General features: G+C 40.6%; 1 protein-coding gene and 1 long non-coding RNA gene across 8 annotated transcripts in view; both read left to right on the forward strand.

Moving 5' to 3' along the window:
- LOC138689559 (uncharacterized) overlaps positions 1-20537 on the forward strand; it is a 217290-nt gene that overhangs the window by 151017 nt on the left and 45736 nt on the right. The window lies entirely within an intron of this gene.
- KLHL32 (kelch like family member 32) overlaps positions 1-20537 on the forward strand; it is a 122600-nt gene that overhangs the window by 94891 nt on the left and 7172 nt on the right. For 2 of the 6 annotated variants that reach the window (XM_069804903.1, XM_069804904.1), the window contains 2 exons: positions 10123-10849; positions 19716-19774. In XM_069804903.1, the coding sequence (XP_069661004.1) occupies positions 10123-10849; positions 19716-19774 (786 nt within the window). Of the gene's footprint in view, positions 1-10122; positions 10876-19715; positions 19775-20537 lie in introns of those variants that run through there. The other 4 variants (XR_011328430.1, XM_069804907.1, XR_011328429.1 and 1 more) reach the window with 3 other exon arrangements.

Raw genomic sequence — 20537 nt, forward strand, 5'->3', positions numbered from 1 at the left:
GTGTACATTCTATTCTTAACTAGTTATTATAAAACTGACATTTTTTTCTATATGTTTCATAGGAAACACATACATAAAAAATGAAACTAACAGTAGCTCTTTCACAACCTTTTTGATAAAATAATGTCCCTTTTGGGAAGGCCAGTATCATTATGTAGCACTAGGGAGGGAGGAAGAAAGCTTGCGGTAAAGCACTGGAATGAGAATGCAAGGGACTGGATTTGGTTGGTGGAGAGTTTATCTTTGGTATGAAGAATTCCTGCCTTCCTCAGAAGGATGTCGTGTGGAAACGTCTATTAAAAATTTCTGAGACGGAAATACAGCTGTGAAACTTGTTACTAATGGAGCTGTTTAATTATGACTAAGAAACCTACCGAAGACATGTAGGTTATGTATCCCCATGTACCTGTTGAAGACTGTGCAGGACAATATTTTTGTCTAGCAGCCCTGTGAGGAAATCGGGCAACTGGTGGTTGATGCTTTACAGCTTAAATGCTTTAAGATGATAGATCTTATCAGCACTTGAGAAAAATTGAGGAGTATTTTTAATACATTGTGATTGACTTTAATGCCATTAATTTTGATAAATGTTTGCTATTAGTACAGCTGCATTATGTACCTCTACTTTAATCGCTGTATAATATCACGAAAGGCATCATTTGTGCTGCTAGAGAGACTTTGGCCAACAACTCTGCTGCCTGTTATTCAGTGCTGAAAGATCAAAATCAAATTTCCGTGTCTTGGATAGTGGCTTACAGGGCTGGTGTTCTGAAAGTTGCAGGTTGTCATCTTGACATCATATAGATCCCAAACCAGCAAAACTCCAACCAAGAGATATAGCACTTCTTATTTAGCAGACCAAGAGCTTCCTAAAGTAGTACTCTGGACAAATCCACTGCAACTTTTGCGGAGACTGATAAGAGGTCAGGGGGACGTACACTAACAAGTGCTTTCGCTTTCCAGATCTAATGAACCTTGGGGTACTCTAATCTTCCTTTTGGGCCATGTATTTCCTGAAGTCATAACTCATATTTGGCTTCCCTCTCTATTGCCTGAGCCTACTGTCTGATCCCTCAGTCCTCCAAACCCTGGCTGTCTGTGAAGCTTTGGGTCTGTGACTGGATGGCAGTGATTACGGCTGAGTCTGGAAGGATGCACGTTTTGTCTTTCCTGCCAGCGGTGCTCTCAGACTCCAGTCTGGGAATGCACTTCAGGGGCCCCCTTCTACACAAAGCTGGTGCCACTACTGAAGCAGGGGTCTAGCACTAGTGTGGGGATGGCTGAGTAGGAGTTGGGGCCAAATAGTAGAATGACAGTGTCTTTGAATATGTGGTGTGATCCTCGTGGTGGGGAAATGTGAATGTGAGACTTTGCTATTTGGCAGGGAGAAGCATGTTTGCTTCTGAGCCTTCTCTCTGCTCCATCCAGCAAAGTATGTGGTAGCAGCTTCCCAAGCTGTTACTTCCCTTCTTCACTGGCATGTTAGGAATGTGTTGGGGTCATTCCCAAGAGTTCACTAAATCCATATGTATATTGTAAACAGTGTCTTTATACTTGGAAAAGGTTGGGTCTTTTAATATTTGAAACAAGAGGAAAGGTGAAACAGCTGTCAACCGAGTGGAAGCACTGTCGGGGGAAGTACTTGCCAAATCACTGGCAGACTGGGCAACTTCTGTCATGCTTCTTTTATCTAAGACTTGGAGCTAATAGAGCTTCCTTAATTGGGCTGGGTTGGAGCTTTCATGCTACCTGAGGATAGTAAGACTTTCCTCACTGTACAAAGAAAGAGCACCAGAGAGCCTTGTCCTTTCAGCTTGCTTACATCAACAGTAGACTTCAATAAATTAAACAGGAACAAGTGAAAATGGCATCCTCTGTGTCCACAAGGATGTGCAAGCCTGCTCACAGCTGCTTCAGCTGAGGGCACTTGTGTGTTTTCCACTCAGATGAATATTCTGCTTACAGCCCCAAACTTTTAAGGAATTAAAACGTCCATTCTGTAGTGTGACGAAAAGGTACAGGAAACAAAATTTCTTAAAAGCCTTTCATGTTGGGATCAGCCTTCTCTATCTACTCCCCCTTCAGGCAAATATTACTTTGCTTCTAAGCTGCTTTTTTGTTTTGCTATGCTGACCTGAACATTGGTGTGCGTTTTGTGATGCTTGACAGACTAGAGAACGTCTGATGATGACCAAGATCACAGAACAGAAGATTTACTCCTTGTCATTTGAAATACTTGCTTCCTTCAGAGGTACAAAGAGGTTCTCTTTATTTACTGCACCTTCCTTACAGTGCCGTTGTCGGGATGGGAACCCATGTGGTTGGAGCTGGGTGAGGCTGGGAGGGGAAGTGAACTGTAGCTGAAGGAAACTTGAATCTTCCATTCTTTCCAAATTTTGCCTAAGCAGCCTGCAGTTCCTCTCCCCCCCCCCCCCCCCCCCCCCCGCCCCCATTTGTGAGGCACTCTGATTCTGTGCTGATGAGTAAGGTAAGAAACACCTAGTGGGATCAATTAATTTCCCATCCTTTAGAATGTGGGAATGAACAACACAACCCACCAGAAAACTAAATATTGATGCTGTCAGTGGCATGATAATTGGTCTCTGCTTTCATCTCCAAACAATCCCTTGCTTGGATTCCGTTATTCATTCTAAGAGGAAAAGGGTTATTAATGCAGTGTTCTTTAATTTTTTTTTCTTTTTTGTGTGTATGTGTGAGAGAGAACAGGAGAGCAATAATGGAATAAATATATTGGCTATGAGAAAACATTTGCAAGAGATCCTTGCCCATTTTTTTTAATCTTCTCTTATCATGAAGAATGTGAGCCGTGATAAATTGTTCTGCTAATCAAACAGCACTGAAAGGTTAGGTCATTGGAAGTCTTTAGTCATTTTGTGCTTTTCAAGAGTGAATTTGTTAAAATTATGCTGAATACCCACTTAAAGCCTGGGCTGAAAACCCTACCTGTGTTTTATAACTCTGCACTGTCAGAACTCATAATAAGTCAAACATTCTTTCAGAGGTACTCATAAGGGAGAAAAAACCCTGTAAATTTAAGAGTAATTTCAGATTGTAAATGAAAAAGAGAGGCACGACTGTTCATTTGCACCAATCATGCCTTCCTTTCATCTGCTCTGATTAGGCCTGGTGCGGTTTCATCAAACTACTCCATCACTGAGCTGTCACTCCAGTCGTCTGTTGATTGAAAACAATCAGGGCTCTGATGGCACAATTATTCTGACCCTTTAACTAGAGGCTGCTGTGATAATGAAAGGTTGATTATGATAGTTTGTGCCTCTTTCAGTTTGCCAAGAAGGTTAATTTGGGCATCAGACGGATGTTTAATGGGCGCTTGCTGGCTACACTGAGGTAAATGAGAACGTGCAGTCTTCGATATTGCACGGATATAGTTTGGCTGTCAATCATTGTCATTTTGAGTTTGTGCCTCACACTCTGGAAATCACATTTTATTTTTTCCTTGGGATTTAATTTATTCTGTGCCCTGAGGAAGTTCTTTCACTCTGTGACCTTCACAGTAGCTTTCTCTGTCTTTTTTCCCCTTCCCTCAAATGGAGCCCAAAGGCATAATACATCTAGAGGAACATTTTTCTTTCATTTTTCACTTTAAAAAAAAAAAAAAAAAGAAATTTTAAAATCCCTGTTTATCAATTCACCCTGAACAGAGCAAGTGTTTTAATTCTGATTGTAAAATCAGAATGTGCAAATGAAAGTGTGCCTGCTTGCTAACGCAGCGCCACACAGGGGGCTGCTTACGTAGACACACATTTGTAAAACTGACAAACAGGTAATTTTAAAATGCCTCTGTGTAAAGAGGGTGGGGGATGGCACAGCTTTATTTTCACACGCTACACACATATGCCTCAGCTCGGTGCCTTGTAAATATGGTCTCAGTCACTGTACTACAACTTTTTGAGTTGGAAAGTCTCTCTTCAGGGTTCAGGGGCAAAAGCCATTTCATTGCTGATTCAGAGATTATTAATATTTACTGTGTTCAGATTGAGAGAATCCTATGCATAATTTTGTAGTTGTTTGGCTCAAGGTGCAAAAGAAATGCAAATACCTCATAATTTTGATTGTTCTACATACAGCTCATTACAGTCTTATTTTTATGCACATTTTTAATTCAAAATAAAAAGAAGAAAAAGATTTCTATCTTTAAGGCTCTCCTGCATCTAGGCTTGAGCCACTCATTTTCCCTGCTGCCCACAACTGTAAGGTAGTACCTGATTGATAGGATTGCAAAGAGAGTCTGGAGGCTGTGCTGTGTGGTTAGTTACTAACTTCTAAAAATATTCACATGCAACTCATGACTTTGAAAAAGCGTGTGTGTGTGTGTGTGTGGTGTTCTTTTTTTTCCCAGCAAGAATTCTTCACCCATGTGTTTTTATCCTTAAATGGGTGATACAGACCAATTTAGTTCACCTTACTTAAATAAAATGCTTAAATGAATATCCTAAACCCTTTGGGTTTTGTCCTTTGTAGTCTCTGGAGAAAGAGAGAGAGAAGACTAATAAGACACTTTAGAGATCCAAATTCAGGCCCTTTTGAAATCCCTGTTCATTTTAAAAAGGTGGAGGTTCCTCCATAGCCTTCAGTGGACTTTGTTTCAGAGCTTTAGTAAATGTCCTGGTTTATCCATAGATTCTGCTCCTGGACTTGAGATTTGCAGAGCCAGGGTGGTGTTGACAATAGCCAACTGAGACAGACGGTGGTTTTGAGGCAAGAGGTTCCAGTCTGGAGCACCTGAGGCTTGCCAAGTTACATAAAATCCAACAAAAGGCCAAAGCATGTGCAGGTTTACAACCAAAATATGTATTTCTACTGTTCTCAAACACTGGACTAGTAAAGTCAAAGTTTTGCTTTTTGAAGTTCCCTTGGTGCCTTAAAGTGATTGCTGTAGTAACTGTGTTGCTTTCACGACTCTTCTTCGCTTAACGATCAATAGGAGCAGATCTGTAGCACTGTCCAATATGCTAATGATACAAAGATATTAATCTGATTTTTTTTCTGGCTGAAAATTTTTGCCTATGTTAAGCAACAGAAGGACTGCTCAGGTGAGATTTGTGTTGAAAGAAGAGATTTGTGGTTCTTTCCCTTTCCCTGGTATATATTATCATCAGATTGTCAGGCAGAAATCGGATAATTTGTGTTGAATATATCTGAACTCATTGTTTTGAAACCTTATAAATTTAATGTTTCCTTTTATTTGTTGTTGCTAAAAAAACCCCAAACCTCTGAACTCCTCATTTTTTCTGCTGCTGTCACTTTTGGGCTTCATCTCAGTTATTAGAGACCTTAGATGGTATAAACTAGCATAATTCCTTTGCAGTCTGTAGGGCTACAAAATGAATACATCAACTAAAGAGCAGACCAGGAGGACTTTAATGGAGTTCCCATGGCCCCTGCCTCTCACAGAGCGCAGGCTTAGAGGAGCGTTTTCTTTCTCAGAATACTGTGGACATAAACTTTCCCTGACGCTGACTTTGTGACTTAAAGTAGTTTCCAAGTGAACCTGGGTCTAATGAGTATGTCGAAGTTTTTGCACTCATAAAATAGCTTGGCTTTTCTGGTTACTAAACTTGCTGTGATGTCAAGTGAAGGTCTGGCGCCTTTCCCAGCAGAGTGGCGTGAGAAGGATCGCAGGGGGGTGTTGAATGGGCAAGGCACAGGCACACCGCCTCTCTTGGTTCCTGGGATAGCTGGCAGCCCAAAAGACCAGGTAACTACTTACTGCAGGGCTATCCTCAACAGGAGTGAAACTCTTAAATCAGCTTTAACCTCCACTGCCTCTGTGTCCTCTCTGGCTGTGGTATGTATGTAGTACCTACACCATTAGCAGCAGGGAGGGAAGGACCATGCTCTGAGGCTCTGGGAAATGGACTGTCGAAGCACTATGCTGAAAGCAGAAGCAGCTGTTGGAAATGCAATGAAATCACAATCCTACATGCAGGTGGGCTTAGATGTACGCTCCAACTGTGCCACAATATATTTTTCATCTTTCCACGTTTTGAGAATGTACTCCATTGCTAAATCAAGTAATGTAACCTTGGAGAAGGAAAATCCTTTGGGTTAAGGCTTTAGAATAAGAGAATTAATCTGGTTTGAAAATCTTGTCCTTCTGAGGGTCTACTTTTGTCATTTACTTAGTTTAGAAGATGAATATGGCAAAATATATTATTTATTAAAGTTGATATAGGCACTAGGCTGTAGCTTCCGTTTCTCTCACACTCATACATTAAAATTAATAGAAAAGAAGCTTCTAGCAGTTTAAACAGAATTTGCCTATAGGGCACTAGGAGTAGGAGTCTTTCCTTATTTTTGTAAATTATTTAACAGCGATACAAATATTTTAAACCTCAAAACTGTGAATGGTCTATTTTTTTTTTTGCTTGCTTACTTGTTTGCGTTTTAAACACAGTTGTAATTTCAAGTGCTGTTGGCATTTCCTTAGAGAAGCCTGAATGTCTTTCCTTGCAGTGTCATAAAGCGTATAATGGCTTTGAGTTTATTTTGCTAATATTGATTATAGTTGCTAATCACTACTGCCAGAGAGGCTAAAAAATAGGTGCTATAATTAGTGTATAGATGGGGGGAATTTTGGAGTTTCTATGTAGACACCAGGTTCCTAAGTCTGGATTAAACAAAAACTGAGTAAAGGTGGTAGAACTTGCATTGATAAATATACAGATGTTTGCTGATATCTTACATGGAAGTTTGCATTTCTGCCATATGTTCACAAGAGTTATATTTGCCTCCCTAAGATGCAGTAGAGCTTCTCTGCTGATTATCAGATGCCGACAGACCATCCAGGTGATATAGTGATGTGCAGGGTTCTTAGCCCTGCTTTCTAAATTAATACGGTAAACTGCAGTACTCCACTGCAAACTGACCTCAGAGTCTGGTAAGAGCCAGTAGCAACCTACACAAAAGACAGCCTGGGATTCACCTTACCCCCCGCATTGCTGTTGCAGTTGCTTGTCAGAAAGGAGAGGTGGAAGTAGCGTAGACCAAAGATACCTCTTGGTGCAGCATGTAGAGAATCCCAAGGAGGTTGCAATAAATTTAATTAGGAAGATTCAAAAGTTTTCATAAATAAAGATGCAGGGCAGCTGAGTGGGGATGAAATAGTGTAGGAAAGGACGGAAAAAGTTTTGGTTCAAGACTGGGAATAGATTGTACGTCTCCTATTAGTGCCAATGGAATCTTTGTATCACTTTGCACCATCACTGTGGTGGTTTAGAAATTCTATCATTTTAGAGAAACGTTAAGCATTATTGGTTTCAGTGAAACATTTTTTACAACTCCAGGAATATTCTCAGTACAGACCAAACTCAGCATAAACCAAGTTGCTTTTGCCAAACTTCATGCAGCAGAGAAAATGTATTGTAATGGCAATGTCCATCCCTTGTGCTGCAGATCGTCACACATCCCATATGCAGAAATGAATGCAGATACTGTGTCTTTGAAAGGTATAAATGTATGTAGTGTTGCTTGTGTGTTTAGATAGTATTTATTGGGGGACGGGAGGGAGGACAGTAAAGGAAAGAGGAAGAGTGAAGTTCTAAGATATTAACAGGCATTAATTTTAAACTTCCTTTTAAAAGCCTTGTGGTTACCAAGACCAGGTTTACATCAGTGTATGTCTTTTAAGAGTCTGTAATGTCTGTCATTATAGCACAGGTGATACCTCCACAATGCCATTTTAGATGTGAGTGAAGGCATGTACTAGAAGCAAAAGAAACCAATCTGTTGGATGCAAGTGATGACAGATAAGAACTCAGTTTTTGTAAATTCTTCTCTTTTAATGTAGCAACCTACACATCATTCAGTTGATATGAATTCAGTTGGTGTCTTCACCATGATGAAGATAGTCTCAATTCCACTTCAATTTCAAGTGTCTAGTCAATGATGAGAGCTAAGTGCCTCTGAAGACTTTGAGGGATGTTTCACATGGCCTAAGACATGGAGTAGGGAGTTGCCTAAAACCACTCAGTAGGAGACACCTGACACATGGATTTGGTGCATTTAGAACATATGAATATTTTCAATGATTTCAAGTCCATAAACACTTTCAAATATATTGAATTAACAACTTTTACTAGCAAGTCTCAATACATATAGCTGATGCACATTTTGAAACTCCCTGCAGCATTTAACTGACTGAACTACTGTTGCAATTTTTGATGCCCTTCATTGATCTGTTGTTTCACAGGGGTTGAATAGCACAGTGGAGAAAAAGTGTTTCAAATTAATCTTAATAAGAACATGGTTTTGGTTTGTCATCTTCCCTCTCTGACAGAATACAGAAGCAGCAAGAAATTTGATACCCCATGCATATATGAAAGCCATAAGTAACAGAAGCCTTTCTTTTCAGCTCCTGCATGTGACATTCCCATGAGCAGTACAGGGCAGGAAGTTTTAGCTGAAACCGTTCTTATTGCACAGCTAGTTAGAAACTCCTGCTCCACGAGTTCTTTGTCAGGATGAAATGAAGTATCATGTAGAGGAGTCTGTCCTCATCCAAAACTAGTCATTGTCTTTGTTAATGACTTGGATGAAAGAATAATATGGGGTTTGTTTTCAGACAGTCAGAAGGTGGAATGGTCTTCAAGCACTTTTGAAAACATAATTAGGATTGAGAATGATCTTGACAGATTGGAGCAGCAGTCTGAAGTAAATAGTAGAGAGTTCAGTAATGACACAGAAAGGGTGACACTTTGTGGAGTTCTGCAGAAAAAAGAGGTTGGAATAGTACTCCATCATAAGCTTAAATATAAATCAGCAATATCATAGTGCACCAACAGTCTTGTATAGTGATGTACAAACAAGAATGGCGTAGATTGTTACAATCAAAGAGATCCTTCCAATCTATTTGCTACTACTACAGCCTTAAGAGGAAGATTATATCCAGTTTGCAGCAGCAAACATTAAGAAAGAGTGTGATTTCCTTTCAATAACAGAGAACTGTGAGCCAAGCCACAGAGGTTTGGAAAATGTGACCTAAGATAGATTGAGAGACTTTTTCATTCAGAAAAGAAGAAATCACAACACACATATTAAAATGCATCAGAGGTGGAGGTGAAAAGGAAGGCAGTAAACTGCTTTTCGTCCTGTATGGATGGATCAATTTCAAGGATTGGTCTGGGGGTTCCTGAGCTCTGGAATATGAACCCAAAGGTGGAAAATGGGGCAATGAGTTGAAGGGTTTAGAGCTCCTGCATAGGTAAAAGGAAAATCTGAGAGGATAGCTGAGCATGGGAATGGTTTTACTGAGGAAGTTTGGGCATCTTCATCTCTGGAGGTTACACAACAGTTCTTGAAATGGTTTAGGCCCTTTCTAGCCTCTTTTTAGAGTTGGTTGGATTCAATACGCTTTATGTAATTTAAAGGCTATGTTTAATTTTGGCTGTTGATGCCAGCTGCAGTTGCTGAACAGTTTTAGAGTCTTTCTTGCTGCTTTCTGTCAGTCCCAAACCAGCAGAGCCTTTTCTCTGCTTCTCTCTTCTCTGCCTTAATTTCTGTCCCTTTACACCTCTCTCCACTTTATGAATAAAATAAATGAAGAAGGAAGAAAAAATATTGAAGTATTTTGTATGTATTTTGTTATATTCCTTCAATATTTTGTCATAAATGGAATGAAAGATGGAGGGGAGAAAGGGCTTTTCTTTCTAATCATCTAACTGTAATCTTACTTTTCTTTCTAGTGTACCTGCGGTCTCCAGTGACCACATAGTCCTTACATTTATATTATTGCTCCAGCAGCTTGATTCTGGGATATTGTGGTCTCCTACAGCATCACTAACAGTTTGCACAGCAAGAGTACCACATAGCAGTATTGCAGTCTGGTAATGCTGTGGAAATTCTTTAGGGGGACTGGTGCAATACAATGCTTTTATGTATATTATAGATGGAGCTTTAGTAGGTATCTTTTATGTTGACTCACATGCTTTCGTGTCTGCTTTTTATATTGATTGATATTACTACAGAGGCAAGTATGTAGCTCGTCTTGGAATGCAAGCAATTTTCAAAAGATCAAATTTTGACAGAATTGTACACAAATAATTGGTGTCTTGTTTTTCCCTTCCTTCCCCCCACTTTTAGCTGGCTGTGAGGTGGTTGGAACACAACTGCCGCTACCAGTACATGGATGAACTCCTCCAGTATGTCCGCTTTGGCCTTATGGATGTGGATACACTGCATACCGTAGCTCTTTCTCATCCTCTTGTCCAAGCTAGTGAAAGTGCGACAGCACTTATTAATGAGGCCTTGGCTTACCACCAGAGCGTCTATGCACAGCCAGTTTGGCAAACCAGAAGGACAAAACCTCGCTTCCAGTCAGACACTCTTTACATTATCGGTGGGAAAAAACGTGAAATCTGTAAGGTGAAGGAATTGAGATACTTCAATCCAGTAGATCAAGAGAACGTTCATATCGCAGGGATTGCAAACTGGAGTGAGCTAGCACCTATGCCTGTAGGGAGAAGCCACCACTGTGTTGCTGTCATGGGAGACTTTCTTTTTGTAGCTGGCGGAGAGGCAGAGCACTCCACAGGGCGCACTTGTGCGGTGAGAACTGCCTGTCGATACGACCCCCGCACTAACTCTTGGGCTGAGATAGCTCCAATGAAGAACTGTCGGGAACACTTTGTGCTGGGAGCCGTGGACGAGTACCTCTATGCAGTAGGGGGCAGAAACGAATTGCGTCAAGTGTTACCTACAGTGGAACGCTATTGCCCCAAGAAGAACAAGTGGACCTTTGTACAGTCCTTTGATCGATCGCTGTCATGCCATGCAGGATATGTGGTGGATGGTCTTCTTTGGATATCAGGTAGAAAACGTTTCACACAGTTTGAGGTACTAACAAAATACCAAAATACTGTCTCGAATGAAACTAATAAATCTTCTTTGGTTTATGTGTTACGATAATTTTTGTCTTAGAAGGTGGGTATTTCAAAGAATTTAAGCCTGGAAGCGTACAATCAAGCCTGATATGAAGTATAGGTGCATAACAGACCTATACAATATTTTTTTGTCTGCTAAACATCTCTCTGTGTTTCAAAGCTGCATATATCATATGTGCTACCTCCAGTTGCCGTTCATAAATCACAGTGAATTGGAATGATAATGGACTTTTGGAAAATTTCAGCTGACAAATTTTGTGTGCTTCCTAAAAATAAAAAACAAGATCCAGTTTCTGTAGTATGATCTGGTACCACTGCATTTATTCCTGATAATGAAATGGAGAATTAAGTGCTCGCTGGCTTGTGTTGATCTGGGGCTTGAAGGCAGATGTATGAATTGCTCCCACTTGCTCTTTAGGATATTGTTACAGGCCAAGATGACCTTCATTAGAAATCATGCATAGCTCTGAATGTCCATAACAAGTGCACAGGACTCCGTGGATGTAATAATAGCTTTATGGCACAGAGAGATGAAAGCATAGGCCTTGTAATCTTAAAAAGTATTTCAGACTGAGTTGCAAATGGTATGTTAGTTTATTTTACATGTGCACATTGATGGGAGTTGAGGACATTGTGTCATCAGTCTTTGTAGTGACTTTTCTGGTATTATTTACTTTGGAATATTGTTGATGCTGTCTACAGAAGATTTGACAGAAAAATATCCACCTTTTAGTAAGAAGTGTGTCATGAAAGGTTATAAAGTTGTAATATTTATCAAGGAAGTTAATGAGTAAATGGGGCCAGCCCTTGAGGAAAATGTTCAGTGATTGCCATCTTCAGTGTAGATAGCCTCTGGGGATTTTGATATGGTCTGGGATGCCTCTGGTGAAAAGACGGTATGTGAATGAAAGATTAAGTTAGCTACTTAGGACTTCGCTGTGCTTCTCGAAGTATGTCGTTTAGGTTAGCAGAGCAACTTGCAGATGTACCTTTCTGCCTGTATGGATTAAGTACCTTATGGGAATGGGTTCCCAAGCATTGGTGGGCGATGTAGCAGGTATCTATTTTTATGCATATACACTTAAATAATGAATGATGACTTCGGAATTAAAAGCATGACAGAATGCAGAAAATCACCAAGATCCCTGGCAGGTGCTTCGGGTTGCTTTCTTCAGCAATTTGCGTTGAAGGAGTCTTGTAGAGTTTGTGCTGTGTGTTAATCCTGAAGTGTGCACACAGTGGGCTTTGAGACCCAGGTATGGTACGGAAACAGGGTTTCTGCTTTAGGGTACCAGTGGGCTGTGTTCAGAGCATTACCCTGTTTATTCACTACCTTTCCTGTTTTATCAGTCGAGAGAGATGTGTGTCTGTGATGGGCAATTCAAATATGTGGACGCTACTACTGCTGTGTCTTGATTTCTTCCCCCCGCCGCCTCCCCCCCGCCCCGTGGTTTACATTTCTCAGTATCTATTTATGAAAAACAGAGCTTTTTAGGAAATTGTGTTAAGCATATTCATATAAAATCATTGAACAAGCAGTAGAAACATCCATCAGTGTGGTCCTTGCTCCAGTACATGAAAAAAGTAATATTTTTTTCTTAATTTCATTTTTTTTCTGGGGAAAAAAAATATACCAAAACCAAAAAGCCAAACCTGAAAAAAACCCCAAGGAAGTATTTGATAGGGATTTTTAAGTCAAATGTGGGAGTGGTTGAAGATTACTTTTAATCTTTCCAGATATGCTAGGAAAGGGAAAAATTATGCTGAGGATTAATTAATGTGCTTAGTTACGTAAGTGAAATGCATGCCTGCCTGCGTGTTTAAATACAATCTGCACTTATATAATGAAGCAGTGTGATATTGTGCTCAAGGATATGCCTCTAATACAGCTGTAGAATCAGGGGAAGAGGTAAGTGAAAGCCTGTTAGATGAACTCTGTAAAACTGGGCAAAACAACAAAAAATATTTTATCGGTATTGTTCCATTTATATTTGAAAATGCTACCAACATAACTTCTGTTGTAAAGTCACAGTAAGGAGCAATGTTTAGGCAGTGGAATAAGATAGACAGGACTTTTCAGTTGTATTTTGTATAGTTTTTGAGAAAATGCTTAGCAGTTTTGAGTTGCTAGATTCTGACAGGTTATTATGAAGTACGAGAGCATACTATGCAATACTTAAGTAGGGTATTGATCTGAATTATGTACTCACAGATTGAAAATGGGTTTCTGTGTATTGAATAGAATTATTTTAAAAATAAAAGTAGGTGGAGATACAATCACTGTAGCTAGCTTTCTATTATTAATTAATTGCTTAGGGCCAGAATGTAGCTCGCAGTATGTATATATTCAGGGGCAGGGGAATACGGAGAGATGCTTTGTTATCCAAAAATATCAGTAGTCATTGCTGAAAAAAATCCACTGTTCGTCATCAAATATAAGGTGTTAGCATAAGAGTAATCAGTAATGCAGGAGGGAACCTAATTTTGAAGTATGTGGCCTAAAATTAAGTAATTAAAAAATTAGTGAGTTAGGGATGTTTCTGAGCTGTATCCCTGCTGCTTTTTCTGGGAAATACGGGTCATCAGCAAGAGCTCTCAAAGTCAGTCTGCTATTGCCAGCTGGCAAGATAACCATGAAAATGTGCCCAGTTTTTTAGTAAGTGAATAAATTAAATAGTGGTAATATGAGTTTCTAGCCCTTGTATTAGTGGAGAGAGTTATCAAAACATGACCAGCACACCGACCATTTACTTACTCTATAGCCAAACCATCAGTGCCTCTGCTACAGCACCTTGTCTTCTAAAGGCTTGGCTAATCAAAAGCTGACTAGACTTAGGGGCTTTCTATTATTATTATTGGGATTCATTTTCAGCTTTACTTTGCTGCTCCTTTGGGACAAATATGAGAAGGAATCAAAAATAATAGAGCATAAAATCATGGCAAAGGCAGCAGGGAGGGGAAGTGTGCTAAAGAAAACGCCATGTAAGTGTAAGCACATACTGGCAATAGGAGATGGGTGGCCGGTGTTTCAGGTGACAGAGGGACTCCTAAGCTGCCCCCACCGCTTTGGGGTTTTTAACCTGCCAGAAGGCTCAGAGGGAGCGTTCTGCACTCTGGAACTAGTCGGACCCTCTGGTCAGCACAAGTGCGTTCAGTTCTCAAGTTTTCTGAGCTCCATATATTGTGGAACACGTTTTTATATTTGTGTCATCGTTTTTTCTCGTCTTTTTTTTTATTTTTTTCACAGCCCACGTTTTATTTTATTTTCTTATTTTAGAAAGTAGATGAGAATTCATTAAAATAAGTTTTCTGTATTGACAGTACAGCATCGGGCAGATGGTTTTGAAATTTTGTAGAAAGATGAATCTTACAGGTCCCAGTTAACATCTGACACCGTGACCCCTTTCACAAATGAATTGCATGCTTGAAAAGTGAAGTATTTGAGTGAAAGAGAAACAAAATGCATCAAACCCTTTGGAGTTCAACATTACTAACAATCATTCCCTATAGAAGCAGGGAAATATTTTCCATAAGAGCAAGAACTTGAACTGTGCCCGTTTGCCTGCCTCCTCCGTGGAGCGCACGTGCAAATCTGGAGACCTACTTTTCTATACACATTAACCTTCCTTCTCCCGCCTGGGTGTAGCGCCCCTGGGGACAGAGGGGCAGGGAACCTCTGCCAGGCAGTTCAGCTCTGGGCCATTCCTGCACCTGCAGCTGGGGATAACGAGGCTTCCCCTCCGCCTCAAGTGCTCAAGAGCTTACCATGTGAAAAGTTTTCTCTAAAGCAAAGTATTATGCTGTTGTTTTGCCGAGGTCCGAGTTCCCTGACCTTAAGGGTGTCAGCTAAAATCTCAACTTGACATGCACATGGCAACTCAACTTGGGGGGGGAGGTAAGCAAGCCAGCCCTGTACAGTTGATTTGTATTTAACAGCTGCTTCTTCTTTTTTTTATTTATTTTTATTATTATTTTTTTCTGTAATGGTGGAGATTTTGACCAAGGAAATGATGGGATCACGTATCTTGGGGAATTATTCTGAGTTTGCAAGTGGTTTGGGGGTGTAAAAATATTACCTTACTATCAGTATGCTCTTTGTTGTGAGGAGAAGAAAATTTTTCTTCAGTAAATGCCTATAAAATTCTATGAAAAATAGATCTGGAATAAATAAGAATTTACAGTATCTAAGCAAATCAAGTTTTGCAGTGTGGCTGGCACAGAAATTACCTGGAGCGGGAGGTTAACAAGTACATAAAAATTGCCTCAGTGACCCAGTCTTAGTCTGTATATGGAACAGTGTTTCTTTATTATTATTATATTTGAATAAAGATAAAGGATCTCACGCCTTTCAGGTATTGACATTGTAGGTTTGATGCCATTGATTCTTCTTAGATTGAATGTAAATATCAGGCCTTAATGATTAAAAAAAAACCAAAACCAACCCCCAAACAAACTAGGGCTTATGCCCCTCTTGTTTGCAGCTGGATTGCATCCGGGGTGGAACAGAGTTAATTAGAGCTGCTGGTGGTGTCTTGCAGGGGACTCCTTAGGGTGGGAGAATATTCTCCAGCTCAGCTGTCCTCACTGCACCTGGGCTGGCTGAAGTAAAAGGCAGCGGGCTTGCATGTTGAGGAAGGATTATCTTGTGTAAGACGTGTAAGAGAGGAGAGATTTCTATTTTAAAATAGCAGAGCACCTTGGGGTGCATGTCATGCGTTTCTATATATTCCCTGGATTTGCTGGAAGGAATACACGTGGGAGCTCTTTGCCAGCATGTAGTTTTACACATCTCCCAATGAACTCGGATTCGCGCACGCAGCCTAGCACTTGGGGACTTCGGAAGGAGTTGTGAGATTTTCTGGGGGATTTGGATTGGATTAGATTTCTCAAGTCATATGGGGGTCTTACTAGGACATGTTATAAATAGGGATTATAAATTTTCGATTGGGAAAATGGTGTTGAATCTACTGCCTCCCCCCCTTCTCTTTTTGGAAGTGTCTTTGTTGAAGGAGTTTTTCAGTGCAGTTTGTGGACTGTCTGGGGGGCTGTAACAACACAAAGTATTTCCCATGTGTGGGAAAGGGCTGGACAAGGTGGGGTTTGGAATCCTCCAGCAACTTCCCCATGTAGAGGGGCACTGTTGCATGAGTTGGGAACTTACGAGTCTTGGAGAGCTTAAAAAGCAGGGTTTATGGCCTGCAAGGGAGCGAGCAACAGTGACTGTGGCAGTGTAAAAATACATTGTAAGCCCATGAGCTGGGTGCTGGGCTTTCTGTGAGTGTGTTCTCCTGTCTGTAAGAGCAAGAAAGACATAGGCTTGTCCCGAGGGTACTCCTTGCCTCCCAGAAACTCCTCAAAGCAAGCTGCTCATGACAAAGTGGTGTGCAATCATCGCTCTGTTTATAAAGCCCAGCGAGTGCCGACAGAACTGTAAATTTTCTGTTATTTACCCAGCCAGATATTTTTTCTCTTTCTTTAACTGATGGGTTATTACCACATTAGCTGCTATTGCTTGACATCAAATTTAATAGCATGGTTTGTATTTTCAAATATTTCTTTTCAAGTGTCGTTATGATGCCTCCCTGCCTTTTCCCTCCTTTCCTCATAGAAAGCACTGTAGAGAAGTTTAAGAAATTATCTCAGAATTGCCCCATTTTTTTCTGAGAAAGTATGCATTATTTTTAGTACCATTTCAACTTTTTTTCATTTTCCTATTTTTTAAGAGACATATTGCTCTTCTTTTGCCCTTTCCCAGCTGCCTGGAGTATTTAAAAAAAAAATAGTTCAAGAGGACATCGCAGACTTGTTAAATTTGAATTTTGGCAGAAAATTTTAAACTTTTGCTATAGCACTTCAAAGTTAGGAGGAACTTGAGTTTGAAAATTGATGCAGATATAAGATGGCATATTTAATGACAGATGTATCTATAGAAACCTGTTAAGATGCAGATTATCCCCCTGGGGAGGGGAGATCAAAACTGCCAATCTATAAAATATACTTGTTAGGGGAAGGCATGGAATCTATCTCTGCGAGCACTTTGATTGCAGGGGACAGTGTAGCAGCATGTGGCATCATAACCTAAGAGCAGACAAATCAGCTTGATGACTTTCAAAGCCAAGAATACTGCTGGAGGCAAGGGTACTCCAGTCTAGAAGAAATTAAAACATATAGAGACTGTTATTAATTCCAGATCTATTTTTGTGTAGTCAAATCTGTATGCAAATCCTTAGCATCTCATTTTGGCAGATTAATCTAAAAGTGAAGAGTGGTATGTGAAGGGAATGTAATGATAAAACACCACAGATGAGCAATATTGCGGGGGAAAAAATGTAAGCTGTGTACTTGATATGAGGGGCTCTTTGTGAAGAGAGGTAAATAATTTTGCTTATTTGATTATTTCATTATTTTACGAGGAAGCAACCCCCTTCTTTCTCTTCTTCCTCCATATCTTTCCTCCCAAATTAAAGTGTCCTGTCTGAATGAAAATACATGACCCAGCATTGTTTTTCCGATGCATCTCCTGTAGTTTAACATTCTGGAGGTAATCTTCCAAATAACTGTGATTTTTATTTTTCAAAATACTAATCTGACATCTCATTTTTAAACATTACGCTAGGAGTGGAAATAACTATGTAAAAGAAAATCAAATTACAAAACAGATATTAGAAAAGATTGTTTTGTGCATGTGGCTGACGGCCACCAACACTGTGAAGAGCGTAGAGACCAGTAACAGATTGTTAGATTAGACACGGAACAGTCATTGCTTTCCAGTGCGTGTTCTTGCGTGTGTACTTCACAGGTGCTGTGATGGGCAGTGTGTGGCGTAGTGTGATGGAAACAGTTTGGAAAGACTACATCTCATCTTGGCTGTCTCTTAGCCTGTAAGCATCTCTGAGCTGGGAGCTTGTGCTACTGTCCATGTGTCGGGGCCCCAGTACAGCCTGGTGCTTGCAGGGATGCACCCGAATAACTGTTATTCCTCCCTGCTACTGCGGTTGAAGACAAGACTCTTGAATAGATTTGTCTGTAGTTTCTGCTATCCATTGATCAGATTCTTGGCCTTGCTCAAGTTATTTGGAGTGATCAGAGGGTACACCTATGTTAGCAAGTAGCTCAGCCCAGTAGGAGCAGATCAGCAGATAAAACTTTGGTGCTGCATTCTCTGTATCTACTCCATGTACAGTTCACTTTTTTTTTTTGGCTTTGGACTATATATATTCTGGTCTTCTGGACCAAATATTCCTAGTACTCAGCTGGTACAAAGCCATCTGAAAGACCGGTTATTATTTCACACCCTTACACTCCATTAGGAACTGGAGCACAGCTGGTGCACATCTGGAGCAGAGCTTCTGGTTTAACTTCAATGCACAGCAGTCCCACCCTACAGCCTAAAATGACATGTGGGAGGTGGGGGCGTTGCTTCGAAACCACAGTATGGCTCTGAACCAAAATGCTGTGCTAGGTGCAGCTGGAGGCTGGCAAAATGAGGATTGCCCATCACGGAGCCATGTTAACACTGGCTGGGGATAAAAGAAAAGAACCCAGTGGCCTTAGTAGGACTGGGCCATAGCTCAGCCAGCAGGAATGAAAGCAGCTCTGCTGCTGCTCTGTCTGAAACGGGACGTCCTCACAAAAAGAGAAGCATCAACAAATGTAATGACAGACGAAGTTCCTTCCTCTCGTGGCTGTGGATTTTGTCCATCATTGGCCCATGTTGTTAAAACTGTGATATAAAAGTTTGTCGGTATGAGTTTCACTGGTGTGTGGCCACTGGCATGCCCTAGTTATGTCCAGACCTTCTGGCAGGGTGGAAGGTGAGGTGCAGCTTCCAGGCGTTATTTCTGGTCCCATCTTCCCATGGGCCCAGGGTGGTGACAGAGGGGGGACTGGGATCTGTGGCAGTGCTGCAGTGACACCATGTCCCCAGGAGGCTTGAGCACACTTGAGAACATGCTTACGCAGGTAAGGTTACAGACTTGAGACTGAGGAATGTTTCCACCGGTTTGCTCGGTGAGATTTGCCATTTAAAACCAATAGAGAACAGGATGATCGGGCATTAAATGTATACTGTGTTGAGGTAAATGGTTTGTGGCATCTATGGGGGTCAGACTTGATTCCGGGCTTTTCTGAGGTGCTTTGTACCTTGCTTTCTAAACATTATTGCAAAGTAAATGGTAGTGCTGTTTCTGGTCACTACGGAGCAACAACCTCCCAACATAAGTCTACAACTAAGCCAGGACATGTTCTCTCTGAAATACAGACTAAATACAGGATTTCCTTCGAATATATAGGTGAGCACATTTGCACAGGTTTGCGCTATGCTTTCCAGCTGGCAGTGGTCTCCCACGTCACGCTCCTGGTTAGGCACAGCTCCTCTCCGACCTCTTCCTTCTCTCTGATGCAAGGCCACCTCCTCCTCCTTTAAACTGTATCACATACTGGGAACAGGGATGGGTTTCATCTTTGCGTCTTGACAGCGGCTGAATGCACAGTCATTTATAAACAGATCAATTCTTATCTCGTTTTTAGCCCATAGAATTAGGTTTACAAAGGAAGTGTGTGTGCAGGGCATTTGTCGTTGCCATTTTGTGTTTTTAGATGTTTGACAAGTGTGCTACTTACTATTTTGTAACCAGATTAAAAAGTGCAGTGGAATGTAAGAGTAAGTGGTGGTTATACAATGAAATTATGTCAGCAAATGAACCCTAGAATTGGTTATTTTGCTGTACCTGATCTTGGTCCTTCTTTTGCTTATATGAAAAAAGAATGTAACCTGTATAACCTCTTTCACAGGAGGAGTAACAAACACAGCACAGTATCAAAACAGGCTCATGGTCTATGATCCTAAGCAGGTGGGTATCAGTGTTGTATGTATTTTTCTGAGATGTTTTGCTTCAAACAGGTCTCTTAGCAAATACATAAAATGATTTTGTAAGGCTAAAAATGCTGACCATTTGAATTGGTGGTGGTTTAAATTCACTTTGTACTGATGTGCGAGTTTAACAGAGTAATGGAGACCCTGACTTTTTATTATGTTTTTTTTAAGCCTGTAGGCGTTAGAAACATCTTAGATTAAATACAGAAATGTGCTTTAAATCCCCTGTATTTATCAGTATTTATTTTGCTTGTTCATTTTTTTGTAATCCAGCAGCCTCGGGCAACGTATACTCAAAGTCAGTGTCACAAAACTGCTCCTTGTCATTGGCATTTCTGCTTTGAATTGCATATACAGGCTTTTTGTTTTCTGCATACTTTCAGAACTATACTACCTGGCCGTGACTTATTCTGCTGACTGCAAGGGTGCCTATCATTTCATTACCCAAGCACCTAAAATATCTTTTAGGGATTATTTCATACATTATGTATGTGTTTTGATTAGGTTAGCGTGGCTCAGTAACCATTTCAGAGGGTTAGGGCATGCTTATGCCCTCTTGCTTGTATTAGGAATTAAAAGTCCTAAGCTTGCAATCAGAGTTGCATAGCCTGATTTACACCCGCGTGGAAGAGTATTGACTTTTCTGATTGTAGGATAGGAGCTTTGATTGCAGTATTTGGAACCGAATTGTGACAGGAGATACTTCTGTGTGGTTCCCACTGACTTTTCAAAGCATAGCA

Source organism: Haliaeetus albicilla, chromosome 17, assembly GCF_947461875.1.
Source record: "Haliaeetus albicilla chromosome 17, bHalAlb1.1, whole genome shotgun sequence".
NCBI classification, from domain to species: Eukaryota; Metazoa; Chordata; class Aves; order Accipitriformes; family Accipitridae; genus Haliaeetus; species Haliaeetus albicilla.